This window comes from Eretmochelys imbricata, chromosome 15, assembly GCF_965152235.1.
Source record: "Eretmochelys imbricata isolate rEreImb1 chromosome 15, rEreImb1.hap1, whole genome shotgun sequence".
NCBI lineage: Eukaryota > Metazoa > Chordata > Testudines > Cheloniidae > Eretmochelys > Eretmochelys imbricata.
In genome coordinates, this window is record NC_135586.1 from 29,408,333 (window position 1) to 29,426,645 (window position 18,313).

General features: G+C 43.2%; 1 protein-coding gene across 1 annotated transcript in view; it reads right to left on the bottom strand.

Moving 5' to 3' along the window:
* The window catches only part of SSH1 (slingshot protein phosphatase 1), a 59,775-nt gene that overhangs the window by 16,421 nt on the left and 25,041 nt on the right, over positions 1-18,313 (bottom strand). The window contains exons 3-5 of the mRNA XM_077835143.1: positions 12,229-12,332; positions 3,571-3,635; positions 2,750-2,871 (exon numbers count right to left, since the gene is read on the bottom strand). Of these exons, the coding sequence (XP_077691269.1) occupies positions 2,750-2,871; positions 3,571-3,635; positions 12,229-12,332 (291 nt within the window). The remainder of the gene's footprint in view (positions 1-2,749; positions 2,872-3,570; positions 3,636-12,228; positions 12,333-18,313) is intronic.

Below are 18,313 nucleotides of genomic sequence, written 5' to 3' on the forward strand. Positions count from 1 at the left end.
ATTCTTTTACCTTTTCTTTAATTAAAATTCTTCTTTTAAGAACCTGATTGATTTTTCATTGTTCTTAAGATCCAATGGTTGGGTCTGTGTTCACCTGTACAAATTGGTTAGGATTCTTATCAAGCCTTCCCCAGGAAAGGGGGTGTAGGGCTTGGGGGGATATTTTGGGGGAAGATGTCTCCAAGTGGGCTCTTTTCCTGGTCTTTGTGTAAGACACTTGGTGGTGGCAGCATGGGGTTCAAGGACAAGGCAAAGTTTGTACCTTGGGGAAGTTTTTAACCTAAGCTGGTAAGAATAAGCTTAGGGGGTCTTTCATGCAGGTCCCCACATCTGCACCCTAGAGTTCAGAGTGGGGAAGGAACCCTGACAACTATGTATCTTTATTTAAAAACCTCACCTTCCTCTCTAGCAGCTCTCACTGCAACATCTAAGCTTATACATACAGTGTCTATACACACACACACACACACTGTACAGCCACGCATGAAAATCTTCAGGGCTGCTCTGGCACCGGTGTGCTGGTTTTCAGTGACGGAGTAGCAACTTTTTAGAAGTAACAGTTACAATTTCCATCTCTTTCCCCCTCTCGCCAGAAGCCACATATCCTATCATAGGCCACCTTTGACCTTTACTTCATCTTCCCCACTAAAAGCCCAAAAGAAGGACAAGTCCCTCAATGAGTGGCACATAGACAGCAGGTACTCCAGCCCGTCAGGCACCTATGTGTCCAGTTGTCTGGACCCTTAATGGGCTGTTTGTGGGGTTTTCATTGAATCACTTTGACTGGAGTAAGGGGTTAAGGGGGTTTTATGAGTTTATCTAATCCAAAAAAGTACTTCTGTACGAGAGAAGAAATCTGTCAAGAAAACTAGACCATGATGCGGACCAGACGCTTTCAACTAGTAAATAATTAAGCTGCCAAGATATTAAACTTTTAAAGGAAATGAGCATGCATGCATCAGCCAGTCTGTAAAGAATTCAGAATGATTATTTTTTTAAAATCATAACCATTGATACAACAGACCAAATTAGCCAACCGGCTAATTTCAGTGCACATGTGGGCAGTGCGCACTTCAGAGCCTTCCAAGAAAACGTGTGTATCAGTACAAAAGCCCCACGCTAGTAACTCAGAATGGCAATAGCCAAGGACTCTCATTCCAGCCTCAACACAGGATCCAGGGCTGCTTGGGTAAAACTGCCATTACTGATGGACACTGGTTTGTACTGAAAGGTTTTCTTTAATCTAATCTACAAAGACATAAGGTCCTTAGTCCCTCCTGTGCCTTTGACACATGGGGCACACCAGTTCCTCCACTGAGGATGGTCACTCATTAGCTGTGGTACTTCTTCCCACGTGATGCCAACACATTCAATACCATCTTGTCACTGTCTTCTGCCAGTTCTCCTTTGGCCTTCCTCGCTTTCTCTTCCCTCTCTTGGGCACCCAATGCAATGCTTGCGGAGCATGGCTCCCATCTCTCATACGATATACATGTCCCTGCCTCCTGAGCCTTCTTTCTTTGATGATCTTTTCTACATGTGCAGCTCTGTCAGCTTCCTTAGTCTCGCAGGGATCATTGTAAGTGAAGAGAATGCCCTACCCAGAGTTCAGGGCTGCGCTGGGATATCTGCCAGGGCTATTTCCCAGGTTACCCCCTCATTTTGCACTAGTAACCACCAGTAGAAATTATTTCAAAATCAGTCCATCTTAGTTTTGGACAAGATGTAGCAAACATTCCTAGACTTTCTATAATGCAGACTAATGTTCCATTCTGTAGTGCTGGGTTAGGAGCTCCTCTACCCCTCTGACAGCACTTAACAACAGTGGGAAGTATAGCACCAAAGCAAGTAAGAAAGAACTTCATAGCCAGGAACAGCCAGTGGGTTTACTGTCAATGAAAACATTTTCTTACTGTATATTATATTAGTATATATACTCCTTCCTAACACATATCTACCCTCTTCACTTATAGTACAGAAAAATCCACTCTGATTTATTAGAAGACAAGGGAAAACGTTTAAAAAAAACCCTACATTTTGGCTATTCCTTGAGTATAGTCAAGTGTAATATGACAGAGGGCTAGTGGTCTGAATACAGAACTAGAAGCCTAGACGTCCTGACTCTCTACCACACATTCCGCCTGTGTCCTTGGGCAAGTAATGACTTCTCTGCCTCTGTTTCTTCATCTATAAAATGGGGAGAACACAAGGATTCTGAGGGTTACTTAATATTTTATGGGGCTTTGGAAATAGTAAACACTCTTATCAGGAGATGGGTCTGTATCCCAGACAGAACACAGAACTCAAATTTGGGAAAAGCTAGACATAAATCCCTAATCTCTCAGCAGTTTGGGTTTGTTTATTCTTTGCAGGAGCTTTATGCTATTTAGAAATTAAAGCAGATCCATCACTGTCCAGCTCCAGGACATTAACAACATTTTGGGCCTGATTTGAAAAAGCGGCCTTCAGCTTTGCAGCTCTAAGTAGCTGCAGACACATTTTGGGGCCATTAGACATCTAGCTACCTTAACTGGCTGCAGATCAGTCAGATGCCACAGTGCTATGAAAGGACTGTGCACACAGTACTTTGCCCTGAGCTGTTTGCAGGGCTGCAATGCAGCCGAAGAGTTGAAGGCCTTTACAACATCAGCTCCTTCATCTTTATGGGAATCAGGTGACTTTATAGTACAACAGAGAGAATGTCCTGTTCAAGCAACACCATGGCACACAAGAAGTCTCCCAGACGTACCTTTCTTTGCTGGAAAAGTCCACTCCCAGTAAAATGTTTTCTTCTGTGTCTTGCCGCCCACTGCTATACACGACCACCATGTATCTGACTCGGTCTGTCCACATGCTTTCCAAGCGTACAGCCTAAAACAGGGCAACACAGCTCTGCAAACCTGCTGTCAATGACCATTATTGCCAGTAATGTTAGAGTTCATTATTTGTGTTGCAGTCGGGCCCAAAGGCCCCAGTCAGCATAGGGCTCCGTGGCGTTAGCTGCTGCAGAAACACATAGGAAGACACAGTCCATCCGCTCTCTGCACACATTTAGCCACTAGTTTAACCAAAAGCCTATAGGAGGGGAGGGGAGGGGAGGGGAGGGAAGGGGCACAGTGGAAGTGCAGTTTCTTTGCCTAGATTACCAGTGTCCATTCTGAAACTTGTTAAAAGATGAAGTCTGAGGGGAAAATAAACTGGGATTTTTTAAAAATGTAGGTTAAGTAGGAAAGTTGATAAAAGTACCAATCTTGCACTGGACTGGGGTATAGGAAGGTACTAAGAGGGCTCTTCCATCGTTACCTTTTATGATTTTTACACTGCAGTGTCACAGTGACCCTACCTCAGGTAATTCACGAGGCCTTTCCCTTCTGATGTGACATTTCATATCCTCTACATGTGTGGCTGTCTGCATTACTCAAACAGGCAGGATTTTAATAAAAGATTCTTTACCTTCTTTAAAAGGGAAGCGTGGCCCTGTTAGAAATACCAGTGATCATGGTGCTATTTTACAGAGCTATTTCAGACTCCTCCGGCTGAAAGAAGGGCAGAAACGGCAGACCCTCTTACCAATTTGATTCTGTCCTCACAGCGCAGAAGGTTGATCATCACTTGAAGGTGCTGGGGCAAGTCACCTACAGAGATGATTGGGAAATAATCAACAGATGTTGCCATGGTCCCTACTTAGTGCACTAAGCTCTGCATGTCCTCCTGATGTATAGAGAAACTTAAATTCCTGTAACTAGAGAAAATTTGGGAAGCCATTCAAGCCTCAGACTCTCAGAGCATTCTTAAGATGATAACGACAGAATTGAGTTTCCCTGGATACCAGACTAATTAGTCTGTCATGGGACCTGGACATTTTGGCATTTGGCAGGCATTAGATACATAAGGAATGCCTCTGCCACTGGTTCAAATTATAACCAACAAGATTTGTCTCATAGCTACCACATCCTGCACTGAACAGTAAGATTTGTGGGCAAGGGATTGGGAGGGAGGGGATAATGGGGAAACAAGAGATTCCTGAAAGATTAAGGCTATAAAAAATAAATAAATTTGTGAATTTCATACAAGACAATGGGCCTGAGTCTGTGGGCCTAACTCAGGCCATTTTCCTTTTGAACACAATAGGAGTTTTGCATGTGTGAAGGCTGCAGGACTTGACCCAGCTGAGGTTACAGTAACATTTTACCCTAACGCAGTTAGTACCATTCATGCAATAAGAAAAGGAGGACTTGTGGCACCTTAGAGACTAACAAATTTATTTGAGCATAAGCTTTCATGAGCTGCAGCTCGCTTCATCGGATGCATTCAGTGAAAAATACAGTGCAGAGATTTATATACATAGAGAACATGAAACAATGGGTGTTACCATACACACTATAACAAGAGTGATCACTTAAGGTGAGCTATTACCAGCAGGAGAGCGGAGGGGGGGATGGGAGGACACACCTTTTGTAGTGATGGTCAAGGTGGGCCATTTCCAGCAGTTGACAAGAACGTCTGAGGAACAGTGGGGGGTGGAGGAGGGGGAAATAAACATGGGGAAATAGTTTTACTTTGTGTAATGACTCAAGCACTCCAAGTCTCTATTTAAGCCTAAGTTAATTGTATCCAGTTTGCAAATTAATTCCAATTCAGCAGTCTCTCGTTGGAGTCTGTTTTTGAAGTTTTTTTGTTGAAGAATTGCCACTTTTAGGTCAGAAATCGAGTGACCAGAGAGATTGAAGTGTTCTCCGACTGGTTTATGAATGTTATAATTCTTGACATCTGATTTGTGTCCATTTATTCTTTTACATAGAGACTGTCCAGTTTGACCAATGTACATGGCAGAGGGGCATTGCTGGCACATGATGGCATATATCACATTGGTAGATGTGCAGATGAACGAGCCTCTGATAGTGTGGCTGATGTGATTAGCCCCTATGATGGTGTCACCTGAATAGATATGTGGACACAGTTGGCAATGGGCTTTGTTCCAAGGATAGGTTCCTGGGTTAGTGGTTCTGTTGTGTGGTTGCTGGTGAGTATTTGCTTCAGATTGGGGGGCTGTCTGTAGGCAAGGACTGGCCTGTCTCCCAAGATCTGTGAGAGTGATGGGTCGTCCTTCAGGATAGGTTGTAGATCCTTGATGATGCGTTGGAGAGGTTTTAGTTGGGGGCTGAAGGTGACGGCTAGTGGCGTTCTGTTATTTTCTTTGTTGGGCCTGTCCTGTAGTAGGTGACTTCTGCGTACTCTTCTGGCTCTGTCAATCTCTTTCTTCACTTCAGCAGGTGGGTACTGTAGTTGTAAGAATGCTTGATAGAGATCTTGTAGGCGTTTGTCTCTGTCTGAGGGGTTGGAGCAAATGCGGTTGTATCGTAGAGCTTGGCTGTAGATAATGGATTGTGTGGTGTGGTCTGGGTGAAAGCTAGGGGCATGTAGGTAGAATAGAGGTCAGTAGGTTTCTGGTATAGGGTGGTGTTTATGTGACCATTGCTTATTAGCACAGTAATGTCCAGGAAGTGGATCTCTTGTGTGGACTGGTCCAGCCTGAGGTTGATGGTGGGATGGAAATTGTTGAAATCGTGGTGGAATTCCCCAATGGCTTCGCTTCCATGGGTCCAGATGATGAAGATGTCATCAATGTAGCGCAAGTAGAGTAGGGGCATTATAGGACAAGAGCTGAGGAAGCGTTGTTCTAAGTCAGCCATAAAAATGTTGGCATACTGTGGGGCCATGCGGGTACCCATAGCAGTGCTGCTGATTTGAAGGTATACATTGTCCCCAAATGTGAAATAGTTATGGGTGAGAACAAAGTCATAAAGTACAGCCACCAGGTTTGCCGTGAAGTTATCGGGAATACTGTTCCTGACGGCTCGTAGTCCATCTTTGTGTGGAATGTTGGTGTAGAGGACTTCTACATCCATAGTGGCCAGGATGGTGTTTTCAGGAAGATCACCGATGGATTGTAGTTTCCTCAGGAAGTCAGTGGTGTCTCAAAGATAGCTGGGAGAGCTAGTATTGTAGCGCCTGAGGAGGGAGTCTACATAGCCAGACAATCCTGCTGTCAGGGTGCCAATGCCTGAGATGATGGGGCATCCAGGATTTCCAGGTTTATGGATCTTGGGTAGCAGACAGAATACCCCAGGTCAGGGTTCCAGGGGTGTGTCTGTGCGGATTTGTTCTTATGCTTTTTCAGGGAGTTTCTTGAGCAAATGGTGTAGTTTCTTTTGGTAACCCTCAGTGGGATCAGAGCGTAATGGCTTGTAGAAAGTGGTGTTGGAGAGCTGCCGAGCAGCCCCTTGTTCATATTCCAACCTATTCATGATGACAACAGCACCTCCTTTGTCAGCCTTTTTGATTATGATGTCAGAGTTGTTTCTGAGGCTGTGGATGGCATTGTGTTCTGCACGGCTGAGGTTATGGGGCAAGTGATGCTGCTTTTCCACAATTTCAGCCCGTGCACGTTGGTGGAAGCACTCTATGTAGAAGTCCAGTCTGTTGTTTCGACCTTCAGGAGGAGTCCACCCAGAATCCTTCTTTTTGTAGTCTTGGTAGGAAGCTCTCTGTGGGTTAGTATGTTGTTCAGAGGTGTGTTGGAAATATTCCTTGAGTCGGAGATGTCGAAAATGGGATTCTAGATCACCACAGAACTGTATCATGTTCATGGGGGTGGAGGGGCAGAAGGAGAGGCCCCGAGATAGAACAGATTCTTCTGCTGGGCTAAGAGTATAGTTGGATAGATTAACAATATTGCTGGGTAGGTTAAGGGAACCACTGTTTGTGGCCCCTTGTGGCATGTAGTAGTTTAGACAGTTTAGTGTCCTTTTTCTTTTGTAGAGAAGCAAAGTATGTGTTGTAAATGGCTTGTCTAGTTTTTGTAAAGTCCATCTCGTTCACCTGCACATCTACCAATGTGATATATGCCATCATGTGCCAGCAATGCCCCTCTGCCATGTACATTGGTCAAACTGGACAGTCTCTACGTAAAAGAGTAAATGAACACAAATCAGACGTCAAGAATTATAACATTCAAAAACCAGTTGGAGAACACTTCAATCTCTCTGGTCACTCGATTAGAGACCTAAAAATGGCAATTCTTCAACAAAAAACTTCAGAAACAGACTCCAACGAGAGACTGCTGAATTGGAATTAATTTGCAAACTGGATACAATTAACTTAGGCTTGAATAGAGACTGGGAGTGGATGGGTCATTACACAAAGTAAAACTATTTCCCCATGTTTATTTCCCCCTCCTCCACCCCCCACTGTTCCTCAGACGTTCTTGTCAACTGCTGGAAATGGCCCACCTTGACCATCACTACAAAAGGTTTCCACCACACTACCTCCCCGCCCCGCTGGTAATAGCTCACCTTAAGTGATCACTCTTGTTACAGTGTGTATGGTAACACCTATTGTTTCATGTTCTCTCTGTATATAAATCTCCTCACTGTATTTTCCACTGAATGCATCCGATGAAGCGAACTGTAGCTCACGAAAGCTTATGCTCAAATAAATTGGTTAGTCTCTAAGGTGCCACAAGTCCTCCTTTTCTTTTGTGAATACAGACTAACACGGCTGCTACTCTGAAACCTGTCATTCATGCAACAGCATACTTGGAATCTACAGAAGCAGACACATTCCTGTTTGGTACAAATGGGTTATAGCAGGGGTTCTCAAACAGGGGGTCGGGACCCCGAGGGGGTCACCAGGTTATTACCTGGGGGGTTGCGAGCTGTCAGCCTCCACCCCACTTTGCCTCCAGCATTTATAATGGTGTTAAATATATAAAAAAGGATTTTTTAATTTATTAGGGGGTCACACTCAGAGGCTTGCTGTATGAAAGGGGTCACCACTACAAAAGTTTGAGAACCACTGGGTTATAGGATTAAGTCATACATGTGGAAATACAATGAGACTCTGTCTAATAATGTGATAACGCAAGCATAACTTTCTATACAAGATACAGTTCCTCCCATAGGATACTTGCAGGGCATATGAATTGCTGACGGTCTGAGAAACCAAAAGCCAGGGCTGGCATTCAAACATGCTCTTTGTTATTCTGGAGTGTTTACTAAGCAGCAGACATACAGTACCACACTGTGCCTTTCCCACATGCTCCTTCACGCAACGCGCCCTGATGGCGATTTTTTTTTTAAGCTAACCACTTATTCCAAAGCTATCAAAGACAGAAGGCATAAAAATACAGGGCGAGTGGGGCTCATTCTCTTTAACCCTGTGTATTCTTATCAGTCTTAATATACTTTTAATTTAAATTCTCTACTGTCTCTTCTCTCCCTTTTAGCACACTGGAAACAACCAGAATCTATATAAACTCATAAACATGTATAACATTTTAAGAACAATGTCTAGATGTAGCATCTAAATTAGAATTTCCTGCCTAAAGCCAAGAAATGAAATATATGGAGCTAAGAGGCAAGGGCTTTGGGTCATGTACATCCTAGGCCCCGATCCCACAAGGAGCTCCTCACCTCTGCACTCACTTGGAGATCTTTGCAAGAGTGGGGCCTGAACTGTGTTCTTTAGACTGTTCTTGTGTCTGTCTTGATTAAGCTGGACATCACAGGAAAATGGGGTTTATGTAAGGCTACAATAACCAAAATATTAAGTGAAGGCTTCAAAAGAACCCTGAGGTGTGGGGATTTCTGGTAACTATTCCTGGTCTATTTCTCGATTTCAACAATTATTCCTTAGCCAAAAGCACTACAGACTGCTTCACACTAAAGCAGCTTGAAGCGGGCTAGTCACCTGTCTTTTGTGGTATGAACCTCACTAAGCAGTAACCTTGCATTTTCTTAGTCTCCATTGAATAAATATGATGTAAATGGGGCCAGAAGCCATTCTTCTCCCGCCCTCCAAAACTGGCCAGCTGAATTAACAGGGTAAAGAGGCTGCCATCCCCTGAAACATCAGGCATTGGCCACTGGATTGGTTAGTCTGAGCCGCTGGTAAATGCTATGATCCTTTTAGGTTGAATCCTAAGGACGCAATGCCAAAGGCAGCATGCGGATCTGCAAATGAAGCTCCACAATTCCATTCAGTACTGTGTTACCCCCATGGTTCATTTGGAGACTGTATGCGCTGTGGAAAAGCCTTCATTCTGCCTACTCAAACCCTTATGTGAGTTGGTCCCTGCGCCTGGCTCAGATTGGTTACACATCAAAGACAGTAAAGAGAGAGTAAAATGCAGTTCTGGTAATCCTTGCCCATGACCCGTTTTCACTTGCATGACATAATTCTGCAATTAGCTTTTTTTCCATTTTCCATCTACAACAACAGAGTCAATTATTTTTATTTCAAAGGGTATTTGTTAAAACTGGCTATTTTCAACAGCCCAGTGACAAACACTAGAGTGGACAAGTCGACAGAAGGGAGTGGGGTTGTTTTGTTGTTGTTGCTTTTTATTATACATCTATCATGCATTCCCTCTAGCACTCCGGTTATAGTTCTTATTAAAAGTCAAGGTTATAACATAGCATAAAAATATACAAACCATTACTGATGAGCTATTTTTTCAAGGTAGGAACAACAAAATTAATTGATTTAACTAAAAATTACTTCTTTAAACATAATAACTACGTATTTATTTGGGTTAGGATGTTTGGATGGGATAAAATATCTTACCTGGTATACAAAAATCTAGTAATAGAATCAACATGATTTCCATCTCAGGCCCTGATTCAGCAAGGCTTGTGTCTAATTTTAAGCACTATATTCGATTTCAAAAGGATTACTCATGCACTTAAAATTAGGCCCGTGCTTACGGACCTGTCAGGAATCAGGGCCTGCAACAGAGCTAGTCTCCAGGCTCCCTCATCAATACAGCTGGCCTGCAGCAGCTGCCTGATAGCCTGGTTCTTAAGCCAGCCACAGCAGCAGCTCCCTGGCTTCTCAACGCTCATGCCTGCCGCCGTACCTGCTCCTATCCTAGCTTGTTCCTGCTGCTCCTGCCTTGCATCCGGCCTTGTCTCTGTCCTGTCCCTGCCTTGAGCCCCTCCCTGCTCTCTCGAGTTCCTGATCTCTGGTTCTAACCCCTGGCTCTGGCTCCTGACTATGGACTCTGACCCGACCACCTGGCTCTGGTATCCAGTTCCTGATCTCCGGTATCCAGTTCCTGATCTCCAGTTTTGATTCTGACTCTGGCGACTGACTACGGCTCTGACTCCAGCCACTACGCCTGTCTCCCGCTCTGGCCACTAGGCTACAGCGCCCTCGTACTGGTCAGCTGACAAGACCTTACTGAACCAAGGCTTCAGTGCCCACAGAACAGATGATAAAACCACTGATCAAGAAAAGGGAACAGCCCAGTGCAATGGGTTAATCTTTTTGCTATACAAAGAGAGGGGAACGCAAAGCAGGTTTAGTCAAATTAGTAAAGTGGAAAAAATAGACATTTCTTCTCACAAGAAGGCAGAAAACATGAATGGCATTCAAAAGAGCATCATATGGCTCAGCAGATTTTCCTCAAAGGCCCTAGACTAAAGGACACGGTGCTGAATATTATGATGTTCATAGGTTTCAGAGTAGCAGCCGTGTTAGTCTGTATTCGCAAAAAGAAAAGGAGTACTTGTGGCACCTTAGAGACTAACCAATTTATCTGAGCCTAAGCTTTCGTGAGCTACAGCTCACTTCATCGGATGCATTCAGTGGAAAATACAATGAGGAGATTTATATACACAAAGAACATGATAAGCGATGGTCACATAAACACCATCTACACAGGAAACCTACTGACCGCTATTCCTACCTACATGCCTCCAGCTTTCACCCAGACCACACCACACAATCCATTTTCTACAGCCAAGCTCTACGATACAACCGCATTTGCTCCAACCCCTCAGACAGAGACAAACGCCTACAAGATCTCTATCAAGCATTCTTACAACTACAATACCCACCTGCTGAAGTGAAGAAAGAGATTGACAGAGCCAGAAGAGTACCCAGAAGTCACCTACTACAGGACAGGCCCAACGAAGAAAATAACAGAACGCCACTAGCCGTCACCTTCAGCCCCCAACTAAAACCTCTCCAATGCATCATCAAGGATCTACAACCTATCCTGAAGGACGACCCATCGCTCTCACAAATCTTGGGAGACAGACCAGTCCTTGCCTACAGACAGCCCCGCAACCTGAAGCAAATACTCACCAGCAACCACACAACAGAACCACTAACCCAGGAACCTATCCTTGGAACAAAGCCCGTTGCCAACTGTGCCCACATATCTATTCCGGGAACACCATCATAGGGCCTAATCACATCAGCCACACTATCAGAGGCTCGTTCACCTGCACATCCACCAATGTGATATATGCCATCATGTGCCAGCAATGCCCCTCTGCCATGTACATTGGTCAAACTGGACAGTCTCTACGTAAAAGAATAAATGGACACAAATCAGATGTCAAGAATTATAACATTCATAAACCAGTCGGAGAACACTTCAATCTCTCTGGTCACTCGATTTCTGACCTAAAAGTGGCAATTCTTCAACAAAAAGACTTCAGAAACTGACTCCAACAAGAGACTGCTGAATTGGAATTAATTTGCAAATTAGATACAATTAACTTAGGCTTGAATAGAGACTGGGAGTGCTTGAGTCATTACACAAAGTAAAACTATTTCCCCTTGTTTATTTCCCCCCCCACCCACCCCCACTGTTCCTTAGACGTTCTTTTTAACTGCTGAAAATGGCCCACCTTGATTATCACTACAAAGGGTTTTCTTCGCCCCCCCCACTCTCCTGCTGGTAATAGCTCATCTTAAGTGATCACTCTCCTTACAGTGTGCATGATAAACACCCATTTTTTTCATGTTCTGTGTGTATATAAATCTCCTCACTGTATTTTCCACTGAATGCATCCGATGAAGTGAGCTGTAGCTCACGAAAGCTTATGCTCAAATAAATTGGTTAGTCTCTAAGGTGCCACAAGTACTCCTTTTCTTTTCATGATGTTCATAGAGGACCACTTTTTACTTCAGTGAGCGACAATTACAAGAGAATTACAGAAATTTAAACAGCGACACGGCATTCATATGTTCCAATTCAACTTCTTTCATCGTAAGTGGGGTGGAAATCTAGTTGTACTCAGTCGTTTACACAATGGCCCACACTCTAATGCCGAGGCGGAGACCCCCACTTTCGTGCTCGCGCTATTCGGCTGTCACTGTGCACAACACAAGCAAATGCAAGAAAGTATTTCAATAAGGGATTTAATCAATAACCTGCATTCTTGTGAGGATGCTGCAGACTCCGCTGGCCTTGTGGACTGTTTCCCTGTTGTAAGAAAAGCGCTGCTCCTTTCACCATGAAAAAGCTCTCACTTAAGCTGGAAAACAAAAGACACAGGAAATCAACCTAAGAAAAAGATCAGCAAAACACTCTCAAGGTCAGGATACATTTAGATGGAAAGTCCCAAGCTTCAGACATTACGGGGTATCACGTCCAACATTACAAAACTTGGGAGTTACATCTGGAGGGTATGTCATTTTTCAACAGGATTACAATGCTTGGTCTCTAAAGGAGTTATTTGCATGCGCTCTTACAGAGCTGGAAGTAAATTTCCAAGTAATTATACAACATCATTTGATTATGAAACTCTACAAATTAAAAACAGCAATTGCAAGAACTCTGCCACTAAGATGGTGTGGTACTAATGTAAAGTGGTACTATGTAAAGTGCTGAACCAGTCATTGTTTCCACGGCACACATTTCTTAGGAATGGAAAAAAAAAAAATCAAGAAATTGAAATTATACATCATTTTTTTAAGTTACAAGAAGGCAAAAAAAAAAAATCCTTTTTACATGAAAACCGTACAAGTCAAACAAAACTGCTTGGAACCCTCACAATCTGTGCAACGAGTAAAGAATGACTTTTTGCTTCCTGGGAGTCTGATCCTACAGTCCTCATGCACGTAAAGCTTCCACTGACAGCAGGCCAGGCTCCGATATGTGCAAAGGTGCGAGGCTATTTCCCCAAGACTGAGAGGAACACGGATCTGAGAACATAACTAACAAAATCAGTAGTTACAGTAAGGGTCAGCTCAAGTCTAATTACATGTTATCATGATGTACTGGTGAGCATTTGCCATTTGTGTCAGTGTCCATTTCTAAAGTTAGCATTTCCCACAACACTGAAAATCAGCATCTACAAAGCTAGTTTTTGGTTACCGATGTTACTGCTTACATTGCATTTCTTCTAAGGATCGAGACATCAAGTAATGATCTTTACAAGGCAGGTCCCTCATTTTAGACCCAAATTTGCCTCCATCGCATACCACAGAACCTGGGGTTCTCATCTTTCTTTATTATTGTCAATTATCTACGAAGCTAAAACACTGCATTGTGAGACTGTGACTGGAGGAAATTATTTATGCTACAGAAATCAACCCCACGCAGGTCAAAGCTCCCTGAACTATCTGCCCTATCTTTTTCCTTGGCCTTATTTTGGGTCTTTGTCCCAGGGAGGAGCTCACACTCTGTTGCTCAATTCTAAGCGAGGACTTCCAAGTGAAAGACATGGAATTACGGCATTCCGCTTCTCCCCTCTCTGGGAATACAGTGGTGTCTCCATCCCTTCTTTCCAGGTACATGGGGGCTGCCCAGGCTAGTTCAATCAGGTTTAAATCTTAATTTTTCATTGGTTTGAAAGTTAGTGAAAATTCTGTCACTCAAGGTTTCCAAGGTTATGTTTCTTAGAACAGTAAGTGAGAGCCTTACGGCATGGTCATACTCTGAGAAGTGACTGAAAACAGCATTTCTACATTTACTCTCTTACAGTGACTCTATATCACACTCGTTCAGTTTACTAGTAAAACAAAGTTTTTTCTAACTGGGAGACAGTTTTTTCTAACTGGGAGACATGTAAATTGTGCCTAGGATCTGAAACTCAAGCTGTGATCTTTTTGACTTGTACACCACCAGGAAGAGGCTCTGCAACTGGAATTTAGTTAATTCCATTCATCATGTGTGCACCACAGAAGAATCCAGCTCTCTCTCCCATAACTGCGTTGGTTCTGCTGCACTAATGGGAGAGTAAAGCAGTCAAAAGGGTAGAGAGTTATATAAGAATAGCATCACTAACATGAACAGCTCTGACTCTGAATACGTTCTGGGAGCAGATCTGCTAAGGAACGTACCACCTTTATAGTCATGCTTCTGACTGTAACTCATCCTCCTCCAGTTGTACATAAGAGGAAAGAACAATTAAAATAACCCACAGCTAAATACTTAGCGGCAGCCCTGTCTCGAGAAACTTGGGAAACAGTCTCCAAATCAAATTCCTTTACATTTCCCTTTGGAAAATGGGAAATGTACACAGTACAATATATTTACCCCTGATAAAACAATGACTGTGAAATCTCTATTTGAGACATTGATAAACTGATGAAGACAGGATTCTGTCCCCACACTAGTAACCATAGCTCAGGTGGGTCATCTTTGTCTGATATTTCCCTCTGCTGTAGTGATGGCAGTCAATACATCTCTTACAATAAAGAGGAGAATTTCCAGTTGCAGGGAAATGAGAATGTTGCATTATCTAATGTTTATGAGATCATCCCACATTTCGGGACCAGTGTGAAATCATAGTAAAAGGGCAACCCGCCTGAGATGATTTTTGTGGCCATGTATTCATCTACATGAAAATGAAGGTGGAGAAGTCAAACAACTCACTGAACACAAGAAGTTAAAAAAAAAAATTCATGCACATTTCTCGGACATGGCCCCAGCCTCACAAAAGACAGCTCTCTGTAAAGCACACAGTTCATATTTCCCTACCACTAACTGCTCTCATGTCCCCACATAACCCTTTTTGATAGTGGATTTCAAATATCCAGCGATCCAATACATCAACATGTCAAAGCTCCCCTTTGTGAAAGCTCTTATTTTAGAAATTTTATTATAATGCGAATGCTGCCCAACACTATCCCAAAGATACACTCTAAGAACATGGGCTTCCTGCAAAAGAGATTTTTCTGTACTTTCTAACATTTCAAGCAACTGTTCCGGAATACAGCTAACAAATGAAAGCAAAAGAAAAAAAAAGAATATTCCAACTCATTTCTACATTGCTTCTTAAAAAGGAGCACATTTCTAAATCATGTTATTTTGATAAAAGCAACAGAACTCATTTCCAGATCTCAGTTACCATTATCTCTGCAAGAGACAGAGGATTTTTCAGGTGTTTCAGTAAAATATGTCTTTAAAAAAAACCAAAAACCAATATCCCACCCCCCACTACACAACAAACCCTAACCTGCTGAGCCTGAGCAGCCCTGGCAATGCTCAAGTGAGCGACATTTGGTAGCAGAATAAAAACAAGTGGCATGTACATACTAATTTGGACTGGATTTCTTTGAACAGCAGAAGCACTGTGCTGGCCCAAGAGACAGGCAGAAGTCAATAAAACCAAAAAGATTCATAACCAACTGTTAAACTCACATCCTTTTGCTTCTAAACCCTTAGAAAAAAAAAAGAAAAGAAAGATAGACCGCATATTCTGTGAGGAGCAGAGAAATCTCTTGTCCGTTGATGCTACCCAGGAACTGGATGACTTTTAGAGAACACTGTCTTCCACTGATATCCTGGCTTGAAAAAGCACTTGTCCTAACATATCCTGATGAAAGAGGGCTATTCAAAGGGGGAAAAAACAGCTGAAGCTTGTTTAATCATTTCCCCTCCTACAGACTTTTTTTTTCCTTTGCACACTCTGGAAGCAACACAGCACAGATCAGAAAATGCAAAGCCAAACAGCGGGGCTCCAAATAAACGCCAAATTCATTCGGACATCACTAGATAAAAAGTGTCACATTGACTGATGACGATTTGTTTTTCATAACCATACACTGCATACCAATACAGCAATGTAGCTATAAGAAAAGCATCAATTTAAGTCTTTCCTTGCTTACAGTATGGCTACCAAAGTTTGCTTCGTTCTTTTACAGGGTGAAGCATGAGTAACTGAGATACTCGTAAAATGAAGCCTTTCAGACAGTTTAGTATTGTTGTTTGTTCGCAGCTGGTCACAACCAAAGTCGCTGAAGAAGGCATCTTACAAATCCTTGACTAATTGTCAAGGTTTTTTTTACAGGCATGAACCATCATCACATGCTTACATCAAGCAAGTACCACTGGGTTAACCAAAGGAAGAAGCTGCTTCTGTACGTTTTTTGCCCTGCCTGCCCCTCTCAACTAGGAAACACACCAGGCAGAAAACAAAACCACCCACCCACACACACCAAATTCTCACCAGTTCTGTCCCTTTCCAAGAGGAGTCACTTCAGGCTCTGGACTAAATACAATGCTCAGAGTCCAAGTGACATTTGAGGGGCAGGGAGGGTTTTGAGGGTGTCAGGAAATTTGGGTTCTATACCCAGCTCTGTCACAGACCTCCAGCCTCAGGAAATTCACTCATCTCTCTGTGTCCCAGCTTCCCAGTCTGTTATTGGGGGACAAGAATATGACCCTGCCCTCAGAGGTGTGAGGCGATATTCACTAGTGTCTGTAAAATGTTTTGAGAGCCCCGCTGTGAAGATGTTGCCATGTCATGTATTACAATTGATAACCTTCTCTGTCAGGAAAGCAGGGGTTCTCTAACCCTCATGGCAAAGAACCTTGTGACATGGTGGCTGGCATCCTCTCTAAAGTCACAACAGGGCAAATCCAGGATAATTCCAGCAAGTTCAAGTCAGCGGAGCTATTTCAGATCTACACCAGAGGGCAAGCAGTATGTGTCCCATTGTTTACAAGTGTGAGGACCTGCGGGTCCAAGTTCTGTAGTTCCTCTGATATTTATGCTACTTTGCCCTCCTCGTATAGGGCCTTTATCCATACATCTCAAAGTATTTTACAAACTGGGTAAATAGGACCCCCCCGCCCACACTGCAGGTTGGGAAACTGAGGCACAGAGGTCCAGTTGCTTAAACTACAGAAACAAAGCAACTCAGTACTTTTACCCCAGTTTCTCCTGACTTACAGTCCTTGGCTCTAACCACTGACCCACACGGCCATTCACATTTTAAAGAAAAATATTTACTGCTGTTTCAAAAAGTTACTCACAAGGACAAGGCTGCAGACACACTGCAATTACATTTCAATTGTTTAAAGAGACAATTTGCGGCACTTTCTGATCATTTCAAAACCTGTCTCCTTATGGCCCCAAATATAAAAAAAGCAGTTTAAGTCTTTTAAAAATACCTCGTCTTTGACCTCAAGACAAAACGCATGTTATTGAACGGATGCTCACAGCTGGCAGCATAACCCAATTACATAACGTTCCCTGACAGGCTCATTTTGACATCATGCCTTAGGCAGTGGTGCACAGTGGGCACAAAACTTGCACGCTTAGGGTATTTTAGGGAAAGCTCGCATACTGGTAATGACTGTGCATTACAGGATACAGCACAACACTGTATCTTCAACTCACATTTACCCAACTCCCTTCATCTCGGAGTAAATGTCCATACTCAGTACAGAGGTCATTTCATTCACAAGGGAGAGGCACCTCCAGGGTAGAAAGCAGCAGCTCCTTAACAGTTTAGGACAGGAAGTAGAAAAACATATCTAACTGAAACTGCAGGAGGAATTTAAGATGGCAGAACTTAATCACCAGAGTTTATGTTTGCCCAGAATACTCTGACTCTTGCTAAAACTGTCATGGGATCTTTAATGAACATAATGGTCAGGGACTTTGTTTTTAAGTTTCACTGCAATAAAGCATCTTTAGCATCACAGAGCCTCCTAGGGCATGATGAGCTGATTATCACTGCATTTGCGGCTGATCACATCTGATGAAGTACATTGAGGGCAGCTGGAGTTCAGATTCAATTACTTAGAATTGTGGTCCAACTAGTCTCTAAAAGAATAACGGAAATTCTGAGTCTCAAACTTTATTTTCCCAATTTCTGAACTATTGCGGCAGACTTCCACACCTTCTGGCTAAGCATTACCATCAACCTCCCCACAGAGACTGCATACTCTGGCCACAGGAAATGGTGATAGAGGATCTTTGTTCCACTGGATAGGAAACTGCAGGGGAGAAATCACACATAACTAACCTTCCAGCTCCTTGCTCACCCGGTCAGCAATTCTCTCCCATTGTTCTGTGTCCTGGCTGCAGCACCACTGAAGGAACTGTGCTCATTGAGCCTCCTTCAAGTTAAGGTCTGTAAATGACGGATAATTGGCTATCATATTTAGGGTGTCAGCTTCTGTGAAGAAGCCTGTATTCTGGATGTCCCGAACAGTTTCAGGGCCTCCTCCCAAATTTGAGCCCAGAGAAATACTCCCAGGATGCTCTGTTTCTATTTC